Source organism: Lampris incognitus, chromosome 11 (genome assembly GCF_029633865.1).
Source record: "Lampris incognitus isolate fLamInc1 chromosome 11, fLamInc1.hap2, whole genome shotgun sequence".
NCBI lineage: Eukaryota > Metazoa > Chordata > Actinopteri > Lampriformes > Lampridae > Lampris > Lampris incognitus.
The window spans coordinates 23,546,470-23,567,982 of record NC_079221.1 but is presented as its reverse complement, the minus strand read 5'-3'; the positions used below and the strand labels follow the sequence as shown (position 1 = coordinate 23,567,982).

At 42.9% G+C, this 21,513-nt stretch overlaps 2 protein-coding genes and 2 non-coding genes across 11 annotated transcripts in view; all 4 read right to left on the bottom strand.

Moving 5' to 3' along the window:
- clasp1a (cytoplasmic linker associated protein 1a) overlaps positions 1 to 1,028 on the bottom strand; it is a 155,813-nt gene extending 154,785 nt beyond the window's left edge. For all 8 annotated transcript variants that reach the window (XM_056289164.1, XM_056289162.1, XM_056289166.1 and 5 more), the window contains exon 1: positions 834 to 1,028. In XM_056289164.1, coding sequence (XP_056145139.1) covers positions 834 to 1,028 — 195 coding nt within the window. The remainder of the gene's footprint in view (positions 1 to 833) is intronic.
- A 2,774-nt stretch (positions 1,029 to 3,802) lies between these two features.
- On the bottom strand, positions 3,803 to 10,839 carry nifk (nucleolar protein interacting with the FHA domain of MKI67). Its single transcript, XM_056289478.1, has 6 exons — positions 10,589 to 10,839; positions 10,204 to 10,332; positions 7,565 to 7,673; positions 6,978 to 7,189; positions 6,640 to 6,702; positions 3,803 to 5,015 (listed from the first exon to the last, which is right to left on the bottom strand). The coding sequence occupies exons 1-6, from the start codon at positions 10,706 to 10,708 to the stop codon at positions 4,785 to 4,787; spliced, it is 864 nt and encodes a 287-aa protein (XP_056145453.1). The 5' UTR covers positions 10,709 to 10,839; the 3' UTR covers positions 3,803 to 4,784.
- Positions 6,267 to 6,397, bottom strand: LOC130121359 (small nucleolar RNA ACA64). The gene has a single exon (XR_008811066.1). It is a non-coding gene; the product is annotated as a small nucleolar RNA ACA64 (small nucleolar RNA).
- On the bottom strand, positions 7,951 to 8,081 carry LOC130121360 (small nucleolar RNA ACA64). The gene has a single exon (XR_008811067.1). It is a non-coding gene; the product is annotated as a small nucleolar RNA ACA64 (small nucleolar RNA).
- Positions 10,840 to 21,513: the final 10,674 nt, after the last annotated feature.

The following is a 21,513-nucleotide window of genomic DNA, read 5'->3' as shown; positions in this document are numbered from 1 at the left end:
TAAAGGAGCATGTGACTGGACAATGGAAGCACCATAAAGACTTTGGAAAGAAATTGAAATATGCCAAAATCTGATGTTAGCTGATGTAGCTTTGTTTTTTCCGGTTGCTCCAGTGGACTCAAAGGTCGGTAATAACTGGATTAATTGCCATGGCAGATAAATTATGAACTTTGTGCTCTAGTGTTGTTTTTAATTAACAACAAAATGAGAAATAACAAGCCTTATCTGTATGGATTGTGAACTACAGATTCACAATCGTTACAGTTTTATGAGCTACCAATTCAAATCATGAAGTTATGGATGTGATGTTTTCCTTGCAAGCATGCCCTTGAGTCAGGGTTCACCTTCTGTTTTGTGCAAACTGTAAAATATATCCACAAAAATAGTGAGCGCAAATCAATGCTTCTTAGTGATATACTGGACAAAATAACTCCTTGTAGCTCTGGTGACAGAGAAGTCAATTCACTAGAGATTCTGTGTATTTATAAGAGGGGTTATCTCTTACGTGCAATCATATGATATTGATATTCAATGATCAGCTAGCTATAAGGCAACAATAGGGAATACTGAAAAACGTGCTTGGTTGCATGTAAATCTTCAAGATAAATAAAACTGTCAAAACAAGAAATTCTGTCATGAGGAAAGTGGAAGCCAAACTGTTATTGCAGTTTACATCAACATAAACTCCATATGCTTTGCCAACATTTAGAGCCAAAATATTAAATCACAAATCATTTTTGAGAGTAGCAAAGGCCTTAAACTGTGAAGGTGTTTAGGAAGCCTCCCTATGGCCCAATACTGTTGTCCATCATTTATCCCCTGTATTTATTTACCTTGAAGTTGCTGGAGTTGACCCAGGAGCTGGCAATGCCATCCACCATCTTATCCAGTACGGTTTGATCCTGCTCAAGGTCATCGGACTTGTCCTTGTCTGAAATGAAGTCGATGAGCTCCTGGCCCACCTGCAGACGTCGGCCCACATCCTTCTGCAGGACCTGGGCCAGGCAGTTCTCCATGCTGGGCTCCATCCTGGCCTCCAATGACTACCCCCTCCACCTCCCTCAGTGTGCCTGGCTTACTGGCCGATTGACTGACTGACTGCTCTCACCCCAACAAGGTATTTTCCACTGCTCAAAGCAGTGGGAACAACAGCTTAACAAATACAAACTCCAGCTAATGTATAGGTGTGTGTGTGCGCGAGTGGGTGACCCGGAAATGGGAAAAGTAAGAAGCCGGGTTTACACAGACAAGTTGTATTTTTATCCAAGAGGGCAGTGTGCCAAGCGCTAGCTAGCTAGCGAGCTAATGGCCGTGCCCTAGGGATCGATGGAGCAGGGCTTAGGGAATGGCAGCAATGCAGCATGTATGTGTCTGGGCAGCAGCTGGGGGAAGGCTCACTCCTCCCACCCACTTTCTTTCTGTTTTTATTTTCTGCTTTTTCACGGAGCCAAACCGCTGTAGCAGGAGTAGAAGTGGTGGTTTGGAGAGGATGGAGAGGCCTGGTGAAGGGCTGTCTCAGAGTCTACTGGTCCATGTCTTGTCCTCGGGTCGGGCCTGGAGAAGCCTGGAGACAAAACAAAACAAGGGTCAAATTCTATATCAAATCCTTTTTAAATGCATTTAAGCAGTATTTTCCTTGAATAACTTATAAAGCTGTTGATGATGACTATTTTCTCAAACAGTCATACATAATTTACAATTGCTGTCTTGTACATTGAAAAGACCTTTGTGTCCCCCCTCTGTTGTGAGCACTTGCTGAATGTTGAATGGGCTTATGCTGTCAAGCAGCAAAATTCTATCCATGAACAAGGTCTTGCCTATAGATGATGCTGTTTTGCTGTTTTAGAGAAAATTTTAGTCCCAGGAAGAAAAGAAATCTAAATTGATGAATGCTTAAACAAAGTGCAATAACAACCTTCAGTGATATGATGAAGCTCTGCACAAAGACTTAAATCTCCCTCACTGCACCCACCCCCATCCGAAAGGCTTCAAATGTTGTGGCTTAGCTCCCAAATACCATGGAAACGAGGGCAATGGTGGTGATGGTAGGGGCCTGGGGGAAACGGGGGAGTCGTCAGCTGTAGCAGACACTTCATATGGACAAAACACGAGGACGTCACCACTGTGACTATTTGCACCACATCAAAACAGCTCTGCCACATGCTGACAGGGACTTTTTTTCCTTCAGTTAACCTCAGGCTGTCTGTGTGATGACGTTAACCCCCCCACCCCCACCCCCAGAAAGGAATGCAAAAGGAAAGATGTGATAATTTGTTCTGAAGAGGTCAACCCAAACCTGTAGAATGTCAGACTGCATGCAATCTAGATACGGGCAAAATTTGTGGAACTTTGACACTCAGTACCGTAATATTCAAGTTGCTCGGTATGAATTACTTTGGTTCTTTCTGTACGTTCATGTGTTCAAGGCATTACATTGCATATAGCTTAAACTGCTGTTAGACGGTTATTGCTTTTCTAGTTTTTTCAATTAAATTGTAGCATAAATACATTGTTAATTTTAAAACATCTCAAAACATTCTACTTTCACTTGCTGACTTCTGAATGGAAAAAGATTATTTCTAGATCTCTGAAAAGCTAAAATTGTGTAATACGAGTGTAATAAAAGCATCACAATGATGTCATCAGATACTACGAGGACACAGCTGATTTCACCTGCAAAACAATTCAAGCCGTCACTTAATTAGCAATGACAGCGAAGAACAGAGAAGAAGAAAACCTAATTTTGTATTTAATGTTATTTTACTCAAGGTATATTTAGACGTGGTACATTTTCATTCAGAGTTTAAATTATCCACTTGCTTATAAGTTATCTTGTTACCTTATTCAGTTACACATGGGCGTAGTGTCCTCTTTTGACAAGACATTCATCCCTGTCAATTACCACACACGTCTGTGCTTTTGTGTGACGCCAGCTACACTTGCTAGCCTGCCCAGCGGTGCTAGCATTGCCAGTCCAGATAAACTGAATTCACCAGAGCCGACTAAAATCCCACATTCACTAAAAGGTTACCACAACATTTTCTCTAACTAAAACCCCAAACTAAACGAAAGCTCTCTTCGTATTTAATCTTTTCTCCAGCGATACATCATTCTCCAAACAGCTGGCTAACGTTGCCAGTGTGCCAGACGGAGTAAACGTGTTATGATGAATTGCTAAGCTAGCCTCTAGCTCCTTTCATTGAAACAAACGTCAGATCAACAGCCAGGCAGCAGCTCATCACAAAGAAAAAGCTATGTGAATGGTAAAAAGACAAGGAGCTGTAAGCCTGCCGTTCATTTACTCACCATATTCCATTCAGAAGATACAGTCAGCTTAAACCTATAGCTCGTATTTAATTTCATAAATATACTGTATAGGGTTGGCTCTATGGAATCGAGGATCCTCTCTCCACCCCGGAATGCTTCTTGCAGGACAAGAATGGGATCGTCGTACGCATGCGCAGTCAGACTAGGGATGATGCTGGCACTTGGAAAACTGTTGCATGCGAGCCCCGTGCTCCGTGGTGCGACTCCCTCGCGACCTCCTCTGGACAAACTGTATTAATTGATTAACCAACATTCACTAATCAAAAGTAAAAATGTATGTATTAACGTTCACTAATCCGAAATACAAATGTATTAATAAATGTTCACCAATCCACAGTACAAGTGGGTACAATGTATTAATGTTCACTAACCCACCGTACAAATGTATTAAACGTTCACTAACCCATAGTAACAGAAGGATATATTCACTAACCCGGAATACAAATGTATTTATTTATTTATTAACGTTCACCACCCGCAGTAGGGCTCAAACGAGCCACACTCACACTGGACAAATATGAAAAAAAGCTTAAATAACGTTTAAATCAGTGCAATGATTGTTTTATTTTTCTAAGCAATTGTATAATCCAATTTGATGATCTAAAACTGCTAGTTTATTTAGGCAAAGTCAAAATGTAGCTCATTCACACAAGGCCTTGTGGAACATTTAACAATTATTTCATTTTGAACTTGAAATAGCTTTATTTAACCTGTGTCTTTTGGTACATGAGGAACTATTCCACCAAATCTTTGTTAACAACTTACCCCTTCTATACAATTTAACTGCGTGCGCATAGCTGGCTTCTCATACATTATCAGTCTGCCTGATTTTTTGCTTCAAGCAAATAAATACCTGTCAGCACTCTTCTCAAACTTTTTTAGTTCACATAAATTAAAGGATCCCCAAGCAGTTGATTACAATGCATTTATTATTAAAGACCATAGCATCGACTTAAAATTAATAGGTTTTCATCCTAAGACAATATTTTCATAGGTTTTGTTACATACACAATAAAAACAACACTGCTTAAATCATACTACTGCCCACTTAAACTGTGGGATAGCCGGGTTCAAGACTGCTAAGGGAGCTTAGTTATAGTCAAAAAGCACAAACCACACACAATCTGTGGGGAGTAATGAAGCTCCATTGGAATGGCATTACAAGCAGCATCCATGGCATCACCACTTCAGCCCCTACAATTAGGGAGGTCAAAGTCCCTATCTAGTAAGAGAGGGACTTTTCATGAGGGGTGCTTTCAAAATTGTTACCAACTCTTGTGATCACCAATTTCTATGCATGAAAAAGTGCCCTTTCTTTATAGGTGTACATTTATACACAGTCCAAAGTTATCTCCCATCATCTCTGAAGCAATACACGAAGACCATACACAACAGGGGTGTATGCATCTGTGCCCTGCAAAAGAATTTAACCAAGTCTGTGATTAAAAGGGCAGGGATCATTCCTTTTCTGCCTCCTCTGTGGCAGCCTCGTCTCTTTCTGAGAGCTCCTCGCTCTCCGAGTCATCCTCACCATCATCATCTTCCTCCTCCAAGGGACAGTCTTCATCATCCGTGCTTTTGGATTCATCAACTGGCAATTTGATGACAATCTCATCATCTTTGTCATCGTCAGTGACCATGGACTTTCTCTTCTCGAGGACAGATGGGGTGCAAACAGGTGTGGCATCCTGATGAAGAAAAGAGATTGGGATCAGCCACAAAGCAGGACTCAGTCTGGGCAAAGAACACACACTGACTGAAAGAACCAAAATTTGGAGTTTCCCTGCTAAATGAGACGTCCATCATTTTAAAAGTAACACCTACTCCACTGTAATAATTGGCAACAGATAAAGTAATTGTAAAAAATTTAAAAGGGTTTTCTTTTAACCTTATTAGGTCACTAGAGTCCTTGGTTGACCATAAGCACTGCCAAAAAACGCTACTGAGCGATTGACCTCAGAAATCACCATTTTCCAAAATGGACATTGCATTTTTTGCAAATAAACATATTTAAATTATTAAACATTTCAGTACAGATTATTTTCAAGGGAAGATCACACCATAGAACAAGTCAAAAAATTCTTATGCAAGCTGAAAAACAGATATTTTGAACTGTGTTGAAGTTACTTACTGTTTTCTATTCCATTTGCCACTTTTATGAATTTGATAACCGAGCAAAAGTGCACTGGTTTGAGCTCTCCTTGGTTAAATCAAATGACAGAGCAGGCACCAATGCTTTAATAAATGAGTTGAGGGTTTTGGTGCACAGAGTAAACCAGTTGAGGTCCTCAACTTTTTTTTAAAATTATTATTTATTTCTGATTTTTTCCTTTTTCCTCCCAATTTAGTGGCCAATCGATCCCTATTTTAGTTCAAACACCCACCCTCGTACTGCATGCGTTCACCAACTGCATCTCTCCAGCCGGCAGTCTCGAAGGAGACGCCTCCCCACTTTCGTGACAAGGTGAATCCAGACCGAACCACTGCTTTTTCCGACACACACAAAGACGCATTTATGTGACGAACACAAGCCGACTCCACCCTCCTCCCGAAGACAGCATTGCCAATTATTGCTGCTTCATCGAGTCCGGCCATAGTTGGATCTGACGAAACCGGGGCGCGAACCCCGGTCCCCAGTGGGCAACTGCATTGACACAAAGCCGATGCTTAGACCGCTACACCACCGCGGACCCTAGGTACTCAACTTTTTACTGAAATAATACTTAATGGTACATGGATGTGTGCCAATATAAAATACTGGACCCCAATGATTCAGCGTAGGTTTAAAATCATTCTGTAAAGTAAACGGGTTCGCCAGTTCGCATGGTAACACTTAATTTTTACATGTAGTTTGACACAACAGTACTAGGGTAAAAGATCAGCAAGGCTCAGTTAAAGCTAGCTGAGGAATGAGGAAAAGCAATATCATTGCTTGCTTGATTTGTGGGCACATGGGTTTTATTGCACTGCCACAGAAAGAGACAGGTGATAAGCACAACGCACCACAATACTATAGGCACAGGTATCTGACCCCAGACCACTGATAGACCTGGGGTCATTTTCAGTCCGTGCCCAACTATATAACTTAAATGAAAAAGAGGGTCCGCACTCAGATTTCCACATAAAAAAAGCCTTATTTCCTTTCTTTGCGACTTGCAAATCTGAGTGCAGACACTCTTTTTCTTTGATTGGACAACACTGCAATTGCACCATTTATGTTTTTAAAAAGGAGTGAGCATGCAGGGTTTTTTTCTCTACATAACTTTCTATACTACCAAAGAACTCCACAACTATATAGTGCATTGCTCTTACTTCACTACTTGTAGACACATTCATGGCATCTGAGCACTTTTTCTTCTGGGGAAGATGGGCAGCCTGTTAAGAATGATGAAAAAACGAAAAAGCTCAATTCCTCAATGCCAAGTATGTTATTCCAAGTAACAAACTGGCCAGAAGGGCTACTAGTAAAGAAATGATGCAAGCTTAAAATACACATAAAACAGAATGTATATATCCATTTTAAGGATTTTGTTAATGGTCTTATCCAAAGTGATTTACAAAACATGCAAAACTAAATTCCTAGACTGTCATGTTACTTTGTTGTTGTTTTTTTAAGCTATTGAAAAACAAGGTTATGTCGAAGTACTTACGAATCCTGGAAAGTCATAATGGATCCCGTTCGCTGCCAGCCTCTTGCGGAGTTTGGCTTCTTTACGCAGCAGCTTGTCAGTCATTTTTGCGATCTGTTCTGGGGTGCGCGTCTTGTTGTAGCGTGCCACGGCAGGATATTTAGGTTTGCTGAATTTCCTCTCGGAACCAACAAACAACTTCTCGTGCACTTTCTCTGGGGGCATCACATGACCTGGGACATAATAAGCAATGGATTTAGCTTTCAATTTTAGGCATCATTTGGTGCCCCTCAATACAGATATGGCAAGTGTACACATTAAGAAAGTAAGAGTAATATGGATATCAACCTAGCACTGACAGCAAAGAAAAAAAGATCTGCTGTACAATGTGCAAATGTACTGCATAGCAAACAGTTCATTAATTTCTAAATTGGTAAACAATGACAACTCACATTTTTGTGGTTGAGGTAAACATTCTGAAATTGTATAGCTGTATGTGTAGCTGTATGTTTACCAATCTATTCTTATACAAAATTATTTGCGAGACAGACACTGCCTCAATGCAGAATGTTAAATAGGCAAGCAATTGAAGTTTGAAGACTGCTCACATTTGATAAGCCTTTCTCCCATGAGGTAATTGTTCATTGTCTCCGCAACAATCTTCGCCACTTCATCGCAGTCAAACTCCACAAAGGCGTACCCTTTACTTCCACCGGTCTGACAGGAGACATGGGAGGGCAAAAAGATAAACAGTTCAGTAGAAATGGCTTCTACCTGAATGATTTCATTCCTCTATATCTGACCCTGACTGCCCTGTTGAGAAGGGGATGTGAAATTGTGAAATGAGAATTTCCCTCCAGACATGAAATCCCTCCTGACATGAAAGCTTCAAATGACTTTGGATCTAAACTTGAGTGGCCTTAAAGTCTACTTGATATTGTACGTCTTCAAATAGCAGTGATCCACTATATGTTTTGAGTTTTCACATTTCTATTATTGTTGGCACATGGGTTTTATTGTGCTGCCACAGAGAGGAACAGGCAATAAGCATAAAGCACCACAATACTATAGGCACAGGAGTCTGACCACAGACCACTGGTACATCTGAGGTCATTTTCAGTCTGTGCCACAAGGTAAATTAAAGTAGAATAAGAATCTTGGAGGATCAGCAGCAGTACCGTGTCCATTTAATTGAAGGCACAGTTAGGCCTACAGGTAGTGTCTAACATTTGTTTAGTGAGTAAAGTGGTTACTTTTTCTTCAATAGTCAGTCAAAATTATCATAATTGTATATTAAGTCATACTTTATTTAACATTTTACAGGCTGGATCCCATCACCATCAACGGGACTGCTGTAGAGCGAGTCAAGAGCTTCAAGTTCCTCAGTGTCCGCATTACCAAGGACCTCAGCTGGGATGAACACACCAGCCATGTGGTGAAAAAGGCAAGCAACGCCTTTCACCTCAGGTGACTGAAGAAGTTCAGCAGGGGACCCAAGATTCTATGGGCCTTCTACAGAGGCACAACCGAGAGCATCCTGACTGGATGCATCACTGTCTGGCATGGGAACTGTACTGCCCACAACTGCAAAACACTGCAGAGGGCTGTGCTGACAGCCCAGGACATCAGTGGATGTGAGTTTCCCTCCATCCAGGACATATATAACAGACGTTGTGTCAGCAAAGCCCGCAGGATATCAAAGACCCCAGCCAACCCAACTATGGACTGTTCCAGCTGCTACTGTCAGGCAAGCGGTACCGCAGCCTCAAAGCCCAGACCAGTAGGCTCCGGAACAGCTTTTTCCATCAAGCAACCAGGTTTTTGAACAAAGAACATTAAAGACACTAAGCCTGTCCCCAGACTGACTGGTACTGACCTATGGTCTTCAGTGGACACACACACACACATACTCTTAGCCCCCCCCCCCCCCTCCCAGTTCAGAGATGGTCATTCCCTCTTCACATAGATGGCCTCTTTAACTTCCCGTTCAAACCAGCATTCCTCCCGATCAAGGATTTGCACATCCTCAACCTTGAAAGAGTGGCCACTAGCCTGTAGATGGGTGTAGACTGCTGAGTCCTGGCCTGACGCGTTAGCTCTTCTGTGTTGTGCCATTCTCCTTGCCAGCATCTGTTTAGTTTCCACAAAAATCTAAAGAGCACATCTGTCGCCATCTTACAATGCTGTGATTGCAAACATTCCCAAATCCTCTGTGAATAGTACACATGGCCATTGAAACTCTAGCTAATGTCACGCCCATATTTGCATATGAAACTGGTCGTTGGTTTCAGTCGTTATGCCACTGTATTGTGTATAAGGGTGGGGATACCTGTAGTCAGTTTAGACTGAAGAGGTCAGTTAGATGAGTGATGAAACACATGTCAATAAATGTATCCAGATGACCTGATTTAACCTTCTTTGATTTTCTTACCTCGATTATTGAGCATGCATCAAGATCATTAACTGGAGTTATAAAATGGCCATGTGTACTATTCACAGAGGATTGGGGAACAGTTGCAATCACAGCATTGTACGATGGTGACAGATGTACTCTTAGAGCCCTCCTCCCTTGGTTCAGAGATGGTCGTCCCCTATTCACTGTAACTATTCCCCAGTCCTCTGTGACTAGTACACATGGCCATTGTAACTCTAGTTAATGGTTATGGTAATTATCATGTGAAACAGATTTTGTTTTCGGTCGTTATGCCACTGTGCTGTTTATAGGGTGGGGATACCTGCAATCAGTTGAGACTGAAGAAGTCACTTAGATAACTAATGAAACGTTTCTCTCAAACGCTGTGTCCAGATGAACCGAATCAACTTACTCTGTTTTCCTTACCTGGATTATTGAGCATGCATCAAGACACTCATTAACATGCTTCCTGCCTTCTTTTTTTATGCCTTCCAAAAATAAGTTAACACCGATAATAGAATAAGTTATTATATGGAACCGCAGATGGTGATAGCTGGGTTTATATCAATTCTCTGTACTTACTAGAATAGGGCCTGTTAGCAGCAACAGTAGCTGAAACTTAAAAGCCATTTTAGATATGTTATACGCCAAACACAAAACTGTCTTCCTCACAGTGCAAAGGCAAAACTAACTACTAGCTAGAAGTTCAAATCCACGTTGACCTGTGAGACCACGCAGTAACGCATTTCCAGTATTTACCAACACATCCAACTATAACAGCCCAACAACTGCATAATTGGAATTTGATTGGCGAGCTGATCTACTGCTCCGTACCTTTTTACTCCTTGCCAGTCGAAGCCTCTGAACATTTCCAAACTGTTCAAAGTATGATCTGAGCTGAGGCTCGAAAAGTCCAACAGGCAGGTGACCCACGTAAATCACCCCTGGAGTCAGACTGATCCCCTACAAACACAAGGACGAGGTTTAAAGAGACAAGCAAAGTGTGTGAGGCAGCACGGGAAATGCTCGAGTAACATTTCACTTGTGAATAAGCTCGATAACTATCAAATCAGAAAAATGCGTAATGACCTTGAAGTGTTGGGTAATGATTACCTACCTCGACCAAAACAGTTAATCAAGCAAAGAAAGGTTTAAAAAATAAAATAAAAACCATCAAAATAGCTGCCTCGTGTTACGTCAGCTAGCATAGCAGACCTACCTTACTGGGTCGTTTCTTCACCTCCTGGACCTTTCTCTTGAAGTCAGCTTCTTCTTTTGGGTTCAAAGCCAGCAGTTGCTTAGCTGGCTGAGTACTCGTCGTTCCTTTGCCTTCCGTCATTTTAATCAATTGGAGAAATCTCAGAATAAAATAAACTTAAGTAATGCAACGAACCGGATGAGGACCGGGCAGCTTCAGACGAACCACCGCGTTGATCTCCGCATCCGGTTGCCCATGTGGTGAGCGTCAACAAAATGTGATAGGAAAGTGCGCAGCAACTAAACCCGTGGCCAAGCGGTTTAAACAGTGCCATCTATTGCCAGGAGGCCGTCAGCTTTTGTACATGCTGCTTGAATGAACGCATACATGCTGCTTTTTAAATGTCCATAATAAATTTAACACAAAAAGTAAGGACATTTGTGTTTGGTAGATTATCTCTTTGTTGTAACAGTGCTTCTTGGCAATAAATATTATATCAGCCACCTGACTGTCAGCACCTGGGGTACCACAACAGCAAAATAAGCTGTTTGATTTGGCAGAGAAGATTTGACAATTTTTTCATGGGCACAACCCACATACTTATGGAGATAGATTTGTCTTTTTATTATCCAATCAAAAAATAACTCACTTCAATCCAATCAAAAAATAACTCACCTCAAATAAAAAAAATATTTTCAATCAAATAAAAAATGTGTTTGAATGCAAAAAAAAATTAGAGATCCAAAAAATTGCATTTGAAAACATTTTTTCTTTGATTGAAAATGTTTTGTTTGATTGAAGTCAGTTATTTTTTGATTGAACTTTTTTTTTGATTGAAGTGATATTTTTTGTAATTGGAAAATTAATACACAAATGTCCTGCCCATAAAATGGCCCAAACACAAAAAAAAAATCCCTGCAATCAAAAAAATATTTTCAGTCAAAAAATAATTCAGTTCAATCAAAAAAATATTTTCAAACAAAAAATAACTCGCCTCAATCAAAAAAAAATATTTTCAATCAAAGAAAAGTTTTCAAATGCAATTTTTTGGATCTCAAATATTTTTTGGATTCAAACACATTTTTTATTTGATTGAAAAACATTTTTTTGATTGAGGTGAGTTATTTTTTGATTGACAATATATTTTTTTGATTGACAATGTATTTTTTGATTGAAAATATATTTTTCGATTGGATAATAAAAAGACAAATCTACCTCCATACATACTCAGCTCTGCTGCTCATCCCACAAATGCATGTTCCTTACAAATGTGGCACCATTTAAAAGGGAAATAAACAGGCTTTCCAAAGGCATAAGATTTATTGCCAAGAAGCATTGTTACAACAAAGAATCTACCAAACACAAATTTCCTTACTTTTTGTGCTAAGTATATATGCAATACAATTGTTTTCAGCAAACTCCACTACATTCTTGAATCAAGAAAAAAAAATAGCTCTACATGATCAATCAGGCCACCTTGGATTCGACCGGACATTCACTCTGATTCAAGAACGCTTTAACTAGCCCAGGATGTTTCAAGCTGTTAAAGTGTGGTGTGAGCAGTGTGAGCGTTGCTGTCTCAGGAAGACCTCCACAGTAGGCCTTGTCAGCATACATACCAATGCTCCCATAGAGTTCATTTGTATTGATTTCCTGACATTGGAAAAGTCTGTTGGCGTGGTTGAAAATTTGCTGGGGGTCACCGACCATATTTCCCGTTTTGCCCAGGCCTACCTGACTAAGGACCAGAAGGCAATGACAGTGGCCAGGGTGTTGTGGAGAAATTTCCTTTGCCGTTTTGGATTCCCAGCAAAGCTCCATGCTGATCAGGGGCGCAACTTTGAAAGTGCAGTGGTAAGGGATCTTTGCAAAATCATTGGCATCACCAAAACACACACCAGTTCATACTACCCTCAGGGAAATGGAATCACTGAGAGGTTCAATCGTACTCTGATGAACATGCTGGGCCCTTGGACCCCTACCTGAAGCCTCGCTGGCATGAGTATGTCGCTGCGATGACACATGCCTATAACTGTACCCAACAGGACTCCACTGACTACAGCCCATGCTATCTGATGTATGGCAGACATCCTAGACTTCCAGTCGATCTTGTGTTTGGTTTGATAGTTGTTGGACTCACAGGGAGGGTATTTCAGGCAGTCTTGAAGACTTTCAAGACTGCCTGAAATATGCTTATGATCAGGCTAAAAGGAGCTGCCCAATGACAGTCTAGCGAGACTATTAATCCATGTACGTTACACTACCCCCCTCCTTCGGGAAGCGCATCGCATGAAGCCGAGTTGAAATTGGAGCAAACAAAGTTAGAGCTGCAACACGCTAAACTGGATTTAATTAAGACAGGCAGAATGACAGATGATTTAAGTATGGACTTTCCTATATCTCCTGGTGATTCTCCTGATCGGTTTGATGCCAGCAATTTGCGTCTTGTCCCTCCGTTCAGTGAACGGGATCCAGACAACTTTTTTCTCTGTTTGAGCACATTGCTGATGCCAGACAGTGGCCTGATGCGGAGCGCACTTTGTTATTGCAGTGCATCGTGACTGGTAAGGCACAAGAGGCATATGCTGCTCTCAGTTCAGTCGATAGTCATAGCTATGATAAAGTGAAGTCCGCTGTGTTAAGGGCGTATGAACTGGTGCCCAAGGCTTACCGGCAGCAGTTTAGGTCATGGAGAAAGAGAGATAAGCAGACGCATGGTGAGTTCGCTAGGGATCTAGCCACTCATTTTCACCGGTGGTGTGCCGTTTTGGAAGTGGAAACGTTTGAGGGCTTGGCTGAGCTTATTGTGTTAGAACAGTTCAAAGACTCAGTCCCTGGCTACATAATGAGCCTAAAGTTATAACTGCTGCGGAGGCTGCTGTCCTAGACAGCGAGTATGTTTTAATGCACAAAAACACTTGGAGATGTGCACACTCACAGGCAGTGTATGGCAGGTGGTTCACATTCCATGAGGTAGGATGGGTGGAGATGGGAGTTCAGTGCATGCTAAAATGATCGTGGGTCAGGTGGGAAGTTTGATCTCAATGGAGTTTGTAATTACTGTCAGGGGAGGGGACATTGGAAGGCAAAATGTCCTGTTCTTAGAAGTAGGAGTAAGTTATCAGGAGGTAGGGGGCAGGGAAAGGCTGTAGCGTTGGCCACCTCTATCCAAATTGGTAATCCTTTTGCGCAGTTTCTGGAGCAAGTGCAGCCACCAGCATCCTCATGTCACTGTGCCGGTCCTGATCATTCTGATTTCTCACTATTTATTACAGAGGGTCATGTCTCACTCGTGGGAAGTAATGTGAAAGTCCCAGTGAAAATCCTGCGGGACACTGGAGCTGTAGATTCACATTTATTGAGAGAAACGTTTCATAACTCATCTAAGTGACCTCTTCAGTCTCAACTGGCTGCAGGTATCCCCACCCTTATAAACAATACAGTGGCATAATGACTGAAACAAACGATTGGTTTCATATACAAATAGCAGTGAGCATTAACTAGAGTTACAATGGCCATGTGTACTATTCACAGAGGATTGAGGAACAGTTGCAATCACAGCATTGTAAGCTGGTGACATATGTACTCTTTAGTTTTTTTGTGGAAACTAAACAGATGCAGATGCTGTAGACTGCAGAGTCCTGGCCTGACGTGTTAGCTCCTCTGTGTTGTGCCATCCTCTCGGCCAGCGTCTGTTTGGTTTCCCCAGTGTACAAGACTTTAGTCAAAGCAGGCTTTTTTTCCAGGCGATCGGCCTATATCTGCAACCAGATGAGAGGAATGTGAAGATCGGGTTGAGGGGCTGTTTGCTACACCAAGTCCTTTGTGTGTGATGGCTTTGCTGTTGAGGTCTGGGAGTTTGGGGGTGGGAAGACCAGTGATTTTGGAGGCAGTGTGTGACACAGTTGAGCTGTGATAGCAGCAGATGACATGGTAAAGAAGCAGATGGAGCGGACGGCTGGTGGTGATACTGGGTAGGTGGGCTAACCAATACATTAAAACCCATCTTTAGTTCAAGCTGCATCAACAGCAGCATCACATTCGAGATACCAAGTTACAGCAACGGCACTATATACCTTGTTATATAGCAAGTGCACTACAACAACAATACCGTAGCGAATTCGGGGGGCAACCACAGGAACTGCCGCAGCCGGGACGCGAACCCGTATCTCCGGCACCACGGGAGACATCGCTGACCGCTCAACTAAAGGGTCCGACCCGTTAGCAAGGGCTACCGAGCGTATTCATCCGTGATCGTTGCATCGCCCCCTTCCTTAGGAACGCGCGTCCTCGCGAATCGAGACGCGAACCCGGGACTCCCACACCGCAAGCGACAACGTTAACCAGTCTACTAAAGGTTCCGACCCGTCAGCCAAGGGCTACCGAGCCTATTCATCCGTGATCGTTACAATACAGAGAAGTACCCAGAAGAATAGCCTGATGCCAAATTTTGTTGGCTACATGATTCAAATCCACATTCCTTGTTGGGTCCAAGTCGTGTCTCCTCCAAAAAGCAAGCATGGGAAACAGAAAAGTGAATTCTTAGCTACATTTGACGTTAGCCAGTCTTTTCACTGAAACCAAGTAACACAAACTTACGATTTTGTCATTTGTTCTTTTGTCTTATTTGAACGTCATTTGGACGCTGTTGCTCCAGTCCTTTCACATTCAATGTTTCCTCCAAAGACATCGAACAAAATGGATGATAAAATAAATATCCACCTCGTTCATGCAAACGCCCGCGCTCACCTTCCCCTCCTCACTCTTTTTTTTTAAAATTGAAAATATAAACATACAACAGCCAGTCAATTAAATGAAAGTTTAAATGGTGTTTATTGTGTTACACAGCAGCGAGCTCTCGGCACACCATTGGCTTGTCTGAGCGCAGAGTTGTCTGGGGACGGAGGTCTCCAGACGGAGCTGCTGGAGTGTTGTGGTATTTTTGGCATCCCCTAGTTCCAAATTGCTACAGTATGAAAATAATGCCATTAATACCAGAGAAGCTGCTCTTATCTAGTGGCGTGTGGTGATAACATTTTGATGTGATACCTTTTTTAAATAGGGACTTTGCAATCCAATAAAGACATTTAATTCTGTTTGAAGGGCAGTCAGATTGTTTTAGGTGAATTAAACCTGACCAGGTTATGTTCATTGAAGTTACAGAACCCAGTTCGTTTGATTTTTCGAATATTAGTCCATGGGCCAGAGCCCAAAATTTCCTATTTCGGTACACTCAAGGTGGCAAAACTTACTTATAATTTTTGAAAGGATCCATGTCTGTAGATGATATTTTGGTATGATAACCATTCCTGAGTGGCAGCTGTATCACAGTTATCAGCTCATGAAGTTAACCACCCGCTAAACTAAATTGCATTTTAGACGCTGGTGCATATCCTGGTTTAGCCTCATGGTCAGGACATTTTTCAATGTTCTATAATATTGTCTTTGGTATCATTTTAAAGGGGACCTTCTTAGCTTTCATTCAAGCCCTGTTGTGGATATTTCTCACAAATATAGAGGTCACTTGAGCTCTTCAACCCGTCAATAACACACATCTTTCTGCAATGTTCGCCTAAACTATATACTTTCTTTTAGCCCTGTGGCATCTAGGAATATCAGGGACACAAAACACAAAAACTGGAATACTCACAGGACTGTAAAGATTCAGAAAATGTATAATATACCCATACTATTTCATTGTGTGAGGTGATTGTGAACCTTAAATTAGAAGGGCATTATTACTAAGAAACTAACTAGACCAAAGCCAGGTAGTCCATGGGTCAGACCAGATATCGATATCACCCAAGGTGACACAACTTCACTGGTGCCATTTTATTTGGTACACTAACAGAAGTAAAATAATACATGATAACCTTTCCAAATGAGCAGCTATTTCATTTTTCTTTCAGGAAACCTGTTTCTGTGCCTCTCACGATTGTGTATTTGCCCAGATTTTTACAAATATAGCATTTCAACACCCCTGGTACTGATTAGCCTAGCTTAAACTCTGGGACAGTTCTTAGTTGGCCAACAACCAAGGATAACCAGTACTGTGTACTTCCATTCATTGTGCTAAGCAAGGCTAACGTGCAGCCAGATAGCTTTCTACTAAACACATATAGAGGAAACTGGTATCTATCTTCTTGTCTCACTCTGGAGAAGATTGTAAGCTAATTTCCCATAATGTTAGCATGTTCTTTTAATGTATATGTTAATATGATTAGTTAAAGTGGCTACGAGGAACTTTCATCTTGTGTTGATTTTAGCGGCCTCATGTGGACAAAATACAGCTGTTGCATAGCAACTAGGTAATGTATCTATTTGTGGCTATGTAAGATAAATAATGGTAATATGACGCTGGTGAAGCAAAGTAAACTTTGTTTTAGTAGTGTTCATACACCCCTAAGTTACATGTATTTGTTTGTATGTGGCAGGTGAAAACTGACTGAATATGGCCACTGGTGAACAAGCAAGTTTTTACCCAATACCAAAGCGCCCACGGGTGGAGTGCATTATCCACTGTTCTGATGATACAGATAAGCTGGTTTCACTACAAAGTGTCGACTCATGGAGAACTCTGCTCAGGGCAGCTCAGATACGAAATCATGCACCAGTTTTGAAACTGGCAAAAGACATTCCCGAGGGACAGATTCCAGCAATCTACTACCACAGAAAGTGTCGCAGTATCTTCACTATGAAGCAAATTTTTGATGGCCTCCTTGCAAAAGAAAAGAAAAGTTGTGTCTCTGCTGAAGAGAAACAATCTAAGAGAGTAGCTCGACATGCTCCAAGTACATCTAGGACTTATGATGCAGAGTGCATATTTTGTCAGAAAAACAGCAAATATTCCAAGAGACAGAATACGAGAGAAGTACTGGTGCAGTGTCGAGAACTGCGAGCTGATGCAAAGATCAGGAGTGCAGCCACAAAGAAAAGGGACAGCAGAATCCTTGCCATTGTGAGTAGAGACCTTGTAGCAGCTGAAGGGCACTACCACAGGTCATGCTATAGACTTTACACCAAAGAAGAGGTTTCCAAAGGAGAGGTTGCCAGCAATGAAGATGATGATGCTGCAGCCCAGTATGAAGCTGCTGTGAATAAGGCATACAATGAGCTGTTCCTCTTCATCAGGATGGAGCTTTTTGGCAATCCTCAAGTGATGACAATGACTGATCTCTCTTCTAGACTGGTAGCTTCAATGAACTCCCAAGGCATTGCCCAAGTCAAGGAATCAACCAAGAAGCACATAAGGCGAAACCTGGAGAGTGAGTTTGCTGGAGCCTTGCAGATATTCCCTGATGAGAAAGGAAGAGTCCTCCTCTATCCCGATAACTTGTCCATGAGGGAACTTGCCAAAGAAAATCAGTCTCTCAAAAGGGAGCTGCAGACCCTGAAAAGTGTCAGTGCACAAGATGTTATAGCCAAAGCAGCCATCAAATTGAGAGCAGACATTAAAAGTCAAGATGTTCCTCAAACCTGGCCGCCTGAAGTCAAACCAGAAGCAGAATGTCCTACCATTCCAGAGTCGCTCATTATCTTCCTGTACTCTCTACTCACAGGCTCAAATGATCCTGATCATGCATCCCAGAGAGTGCAGTGCCTTCTGCAGTCATTTGGCCATGACATAGTATATGCAGTGACATGTGGAAATACCAAGCCTTCCAAGCACATTGTTCTACCATTCAGTGTCAAATCGTTGACAGGAAATGTAGAGTTGATAAACATCCTCAACCGACTTGGTCACAGTGTGTCCTATTCACAGATGGAAGAGATCAACACTGCCCTGTGTCTCCAGAAACTCTCATCATCAGGGAGTGGCATTGCCCTTCCAGCTAACATCCATCCTGGCATATTCCCAACTTTAGCCTGGGACAATATCGACCGTCTTGAAGAAACTGTCAGTGGTGAGGGAACATCTCACAGAGTCAATGGGATTGCTGTGCAAGTAAAGCCAGTCAACCCACTTCCTGTCCAACCCATACCCACTGTTCCCAAAACAAAGAAGAGAAGCATTGATGGACCCCCACCAATGTTACCAACTTACAATGCTGGACAACGGGTAGGGCCACCACAAAGCAAAAAGTCAGATGCCGATACTGCAGCCAATACTAAGCTTGCCAGAGAGAAAAACCTTCTTTGGGTCCTAGCACGCATGTCACAACAAGAAGAACAGTCAGTCAGCAGCTGGACAGGCTTCAACATCCTGACTCGAGGAGAGATGACGGTCATCCCCGACAATATAGGCTATCTGCCTACCATCAATGCTCCAGCGACACAAATGTCTACTGTCAACGAGGTGCTTAACCAGTCACTGAGCATCATGCAGTGCTTAGGCCTGAGGAAGATTGTCTGTGTCTTTGACCAAGCCCTGTATGCGAAGGCTGTCGAGATCACATGGAAACACCATGACAAGTTCCATGATATCATCGTTAGGCTTGGGGTATTCCACACCATCTGCACACTGCTGGCAATAATAGGAAAGCGTTTCCAAGATGCTGGACTCAAAGACCTCTGCATTGAGTCTGGCATGATTGCAGAAGGCTCGATTGCTGGTGTTATGGATGGCCGCAAGTACAACAGGGCAGTGCGACTACACAAGCTCCTGTATGAGGCTCTCATGCGACAGACCTTGAATGGTTTCCTGTCCTGGTTGGAAGAAACTCACAGGAATGACATGGTTCACCTGAATGAGACACTGAAGACCATTGACAGCCTTGGGAAAGAAGTCTCACAACATGCTTTGAAGGAGGTCCTCGAGAACAGCTCTTGTACACGCATCATGGATCTATTTGAAGTCTACCGTGAGTTCCTTAGAGGTGGAAATGGCAGCCTCTCGAACTTCTGGATGTCCTATTTGGACATGGTTGAAATCTTGTTGGGGCTCATCCGAGCATCCAGAGAGGGAGACTGGATGCTACACTTGGCTAGCATTCGAGCAATGATCCCATGGTGCTTTGCTTATGACAGGATGAATTATGCACGCTACCTCCCCTACTACTACGCCCAGATGTCTGAGCTGCCCATCACACACGCAGATGTATACACAGAATTCATGGAAGGAGGCTTCTCAGTCCAACTGGGCTCCACCAATCCCTTTGGCCGAATCCCTGTTGACCAAGCTATAGAAGAAACGGTGAACAAAGACACCCAAACAGCTGGAGGGACAAAGGGATTCAGCTTGAAGCCAGGAGCTGTGACCAAATATTATCTCACAGCTGAGTATAGAAGCATGTGTACCTCAGACAGCTGAGAGACCTGACAGGTCAAGGCAGGTGCAAATGGTCTCATCCAGATCTACAGAGTCCAAGGATCAAGAGAGATGAAGCAGATGTCCAGTCTCTCATGGACCTTATGGAGAATAACTGGCTCAATCCTATGTCCCCTGATGAGATTGATTTGGTTAGCCTCTCCACTGGCAACATGGCTCCACCTGATGTGACCATAGATCTCTTGAGAGCTCTTGAGAAAGGAGAAGAGGCCTACCAAGCATTCCAGCAAACAAGGTTAGATGCAGACCCACCACCTGTGAAATTCCACTACAAGATGACCAAGCAAAGTCTGAAAACATTCTCCAATGTCAGCACAAAACAAGCTCATGGAAAGAAAGCACAGGATGTGGTTCTGAAGGCAGATAGAAACCTTTTCAGTCACATGCTCCTGGTAGCTGAAAGCAGGAAGGTGAATCTGAAGGATGTCCTTGCCTACCCATTGGGCCCACTACCATGGGCACTGGCAAATGCTGATGGGTCCTTACGAAAAACTAACAAGGCTGCACTTGCCAGAGATCTTGAAAAGAATGTATCTCCTGCAGAAGACATCCCAATCCCATCTACTTCCATCATTAATGGGATGAGCCTGGTCCAAAAAATGAATGGCAACAACAAAACCTTTGCACAGGTGGTAGAGTCAGCCTTGACCCAGGTCCTCCATGAGGGAGCACAGAGTGGGAGGATTGATGTTGTTTTTGATGTCTATCACCAGACTTCGATCAAAGATGCTGAACGACTGAACCGGGGTGGAGACATCACTCTCCAGTACAAGAATCTTGCAGGGGGACACCACGTCCAGCAGTGGAGAAAATTTCTGTGCAGTTCCTCCAACAAGACCAGTCTCATCAAGTTTCTGGTGGAAGAGTGGAAACTCCCACGATACAGAGCTATGCTGCATGGCAAGGTGTTGTACATGACCTGTGAGGAAACCTGCTACAAGTTGACAGAAGATGGGTGTGAGGAAGCAGCAGAACTGCACTCCACACATGAAGAAGCTGACACCCGTCTGCTCCTGCATGCATTGCATGCAGCAAATGCGGGCTCAAAGTCAGTTATCATCACAGCTGAGGACACTGATGTCATGGTGCTTTGTCTTGGCTTCCAGAAGGACATCACCTGTCCCATCTACCAGAAGTGTGGGACTCAGAACCGCACACGGTTTGTCGACATCACCAAACTGGCAAGTTCACTTGGAGACAGCATCTGTGACAGCCTAATTGGCTTACATGCCTTCACAGGCTGCGACACTGTCAGTGCATTCGCTGGTCGAGGGAAGCTGAATGCCCTGAAGATAGTGAGAAAGCACACTTCCTGCCAAGAGACTTTTAGTCAACTGGGACAGACATGGAATGTGAGTGATGAGCTGTTCCAGAAAATTGAGCAGTTCACCTGTCGGATGTATGTTGCTAATAGCAGCACTGCTGAGGTGAACAAACTGCGTTACCAGCTCTTCTGCACCAAAAGGGGAGAGGTTGAGTCCAGCCAGCTGCCACCATGTAGAGACTGTCTCTTTATGCATGTTCAACGAGCCAACTATCAGGCAGCAATATGGAAGTGCTGTCTGCAGGCTAACCCTGTGGTGCCAAGCCCTACTGAGTATGGCTGGACAGACGATGAAGGCAAGCTGGCCATTTACAGGATGCGCTCCCCACCTGCACCAGATGTGGTCTTGGAAAT

Excerpts from the sequence above, each read along its gene's own strand:
- nifk (XM_056289478.1), bottom strand. The coding sequence starts at position 10,708 with ATGACGGAAGGCAAAGGAACGACGAGTACTCAGCCAGCTAAGCAACTG. Across the intron at positions 10,333-10,588 it reads TGAAGAAACGACCCAGTAAG|GGGATCAGTCTGACTCCAGG; the intron begins GTAGGTCTGCTA and ends TTGTGTTTGTAG. Across the intron at positions 7,674-10,203 it reads GACTGGCAAGGAGTAAAAAG|ACCGGTGGAAGTAAAGGGTA; the intron begins GTACGGAGCAGT and ends GTCTCCTGTCAG.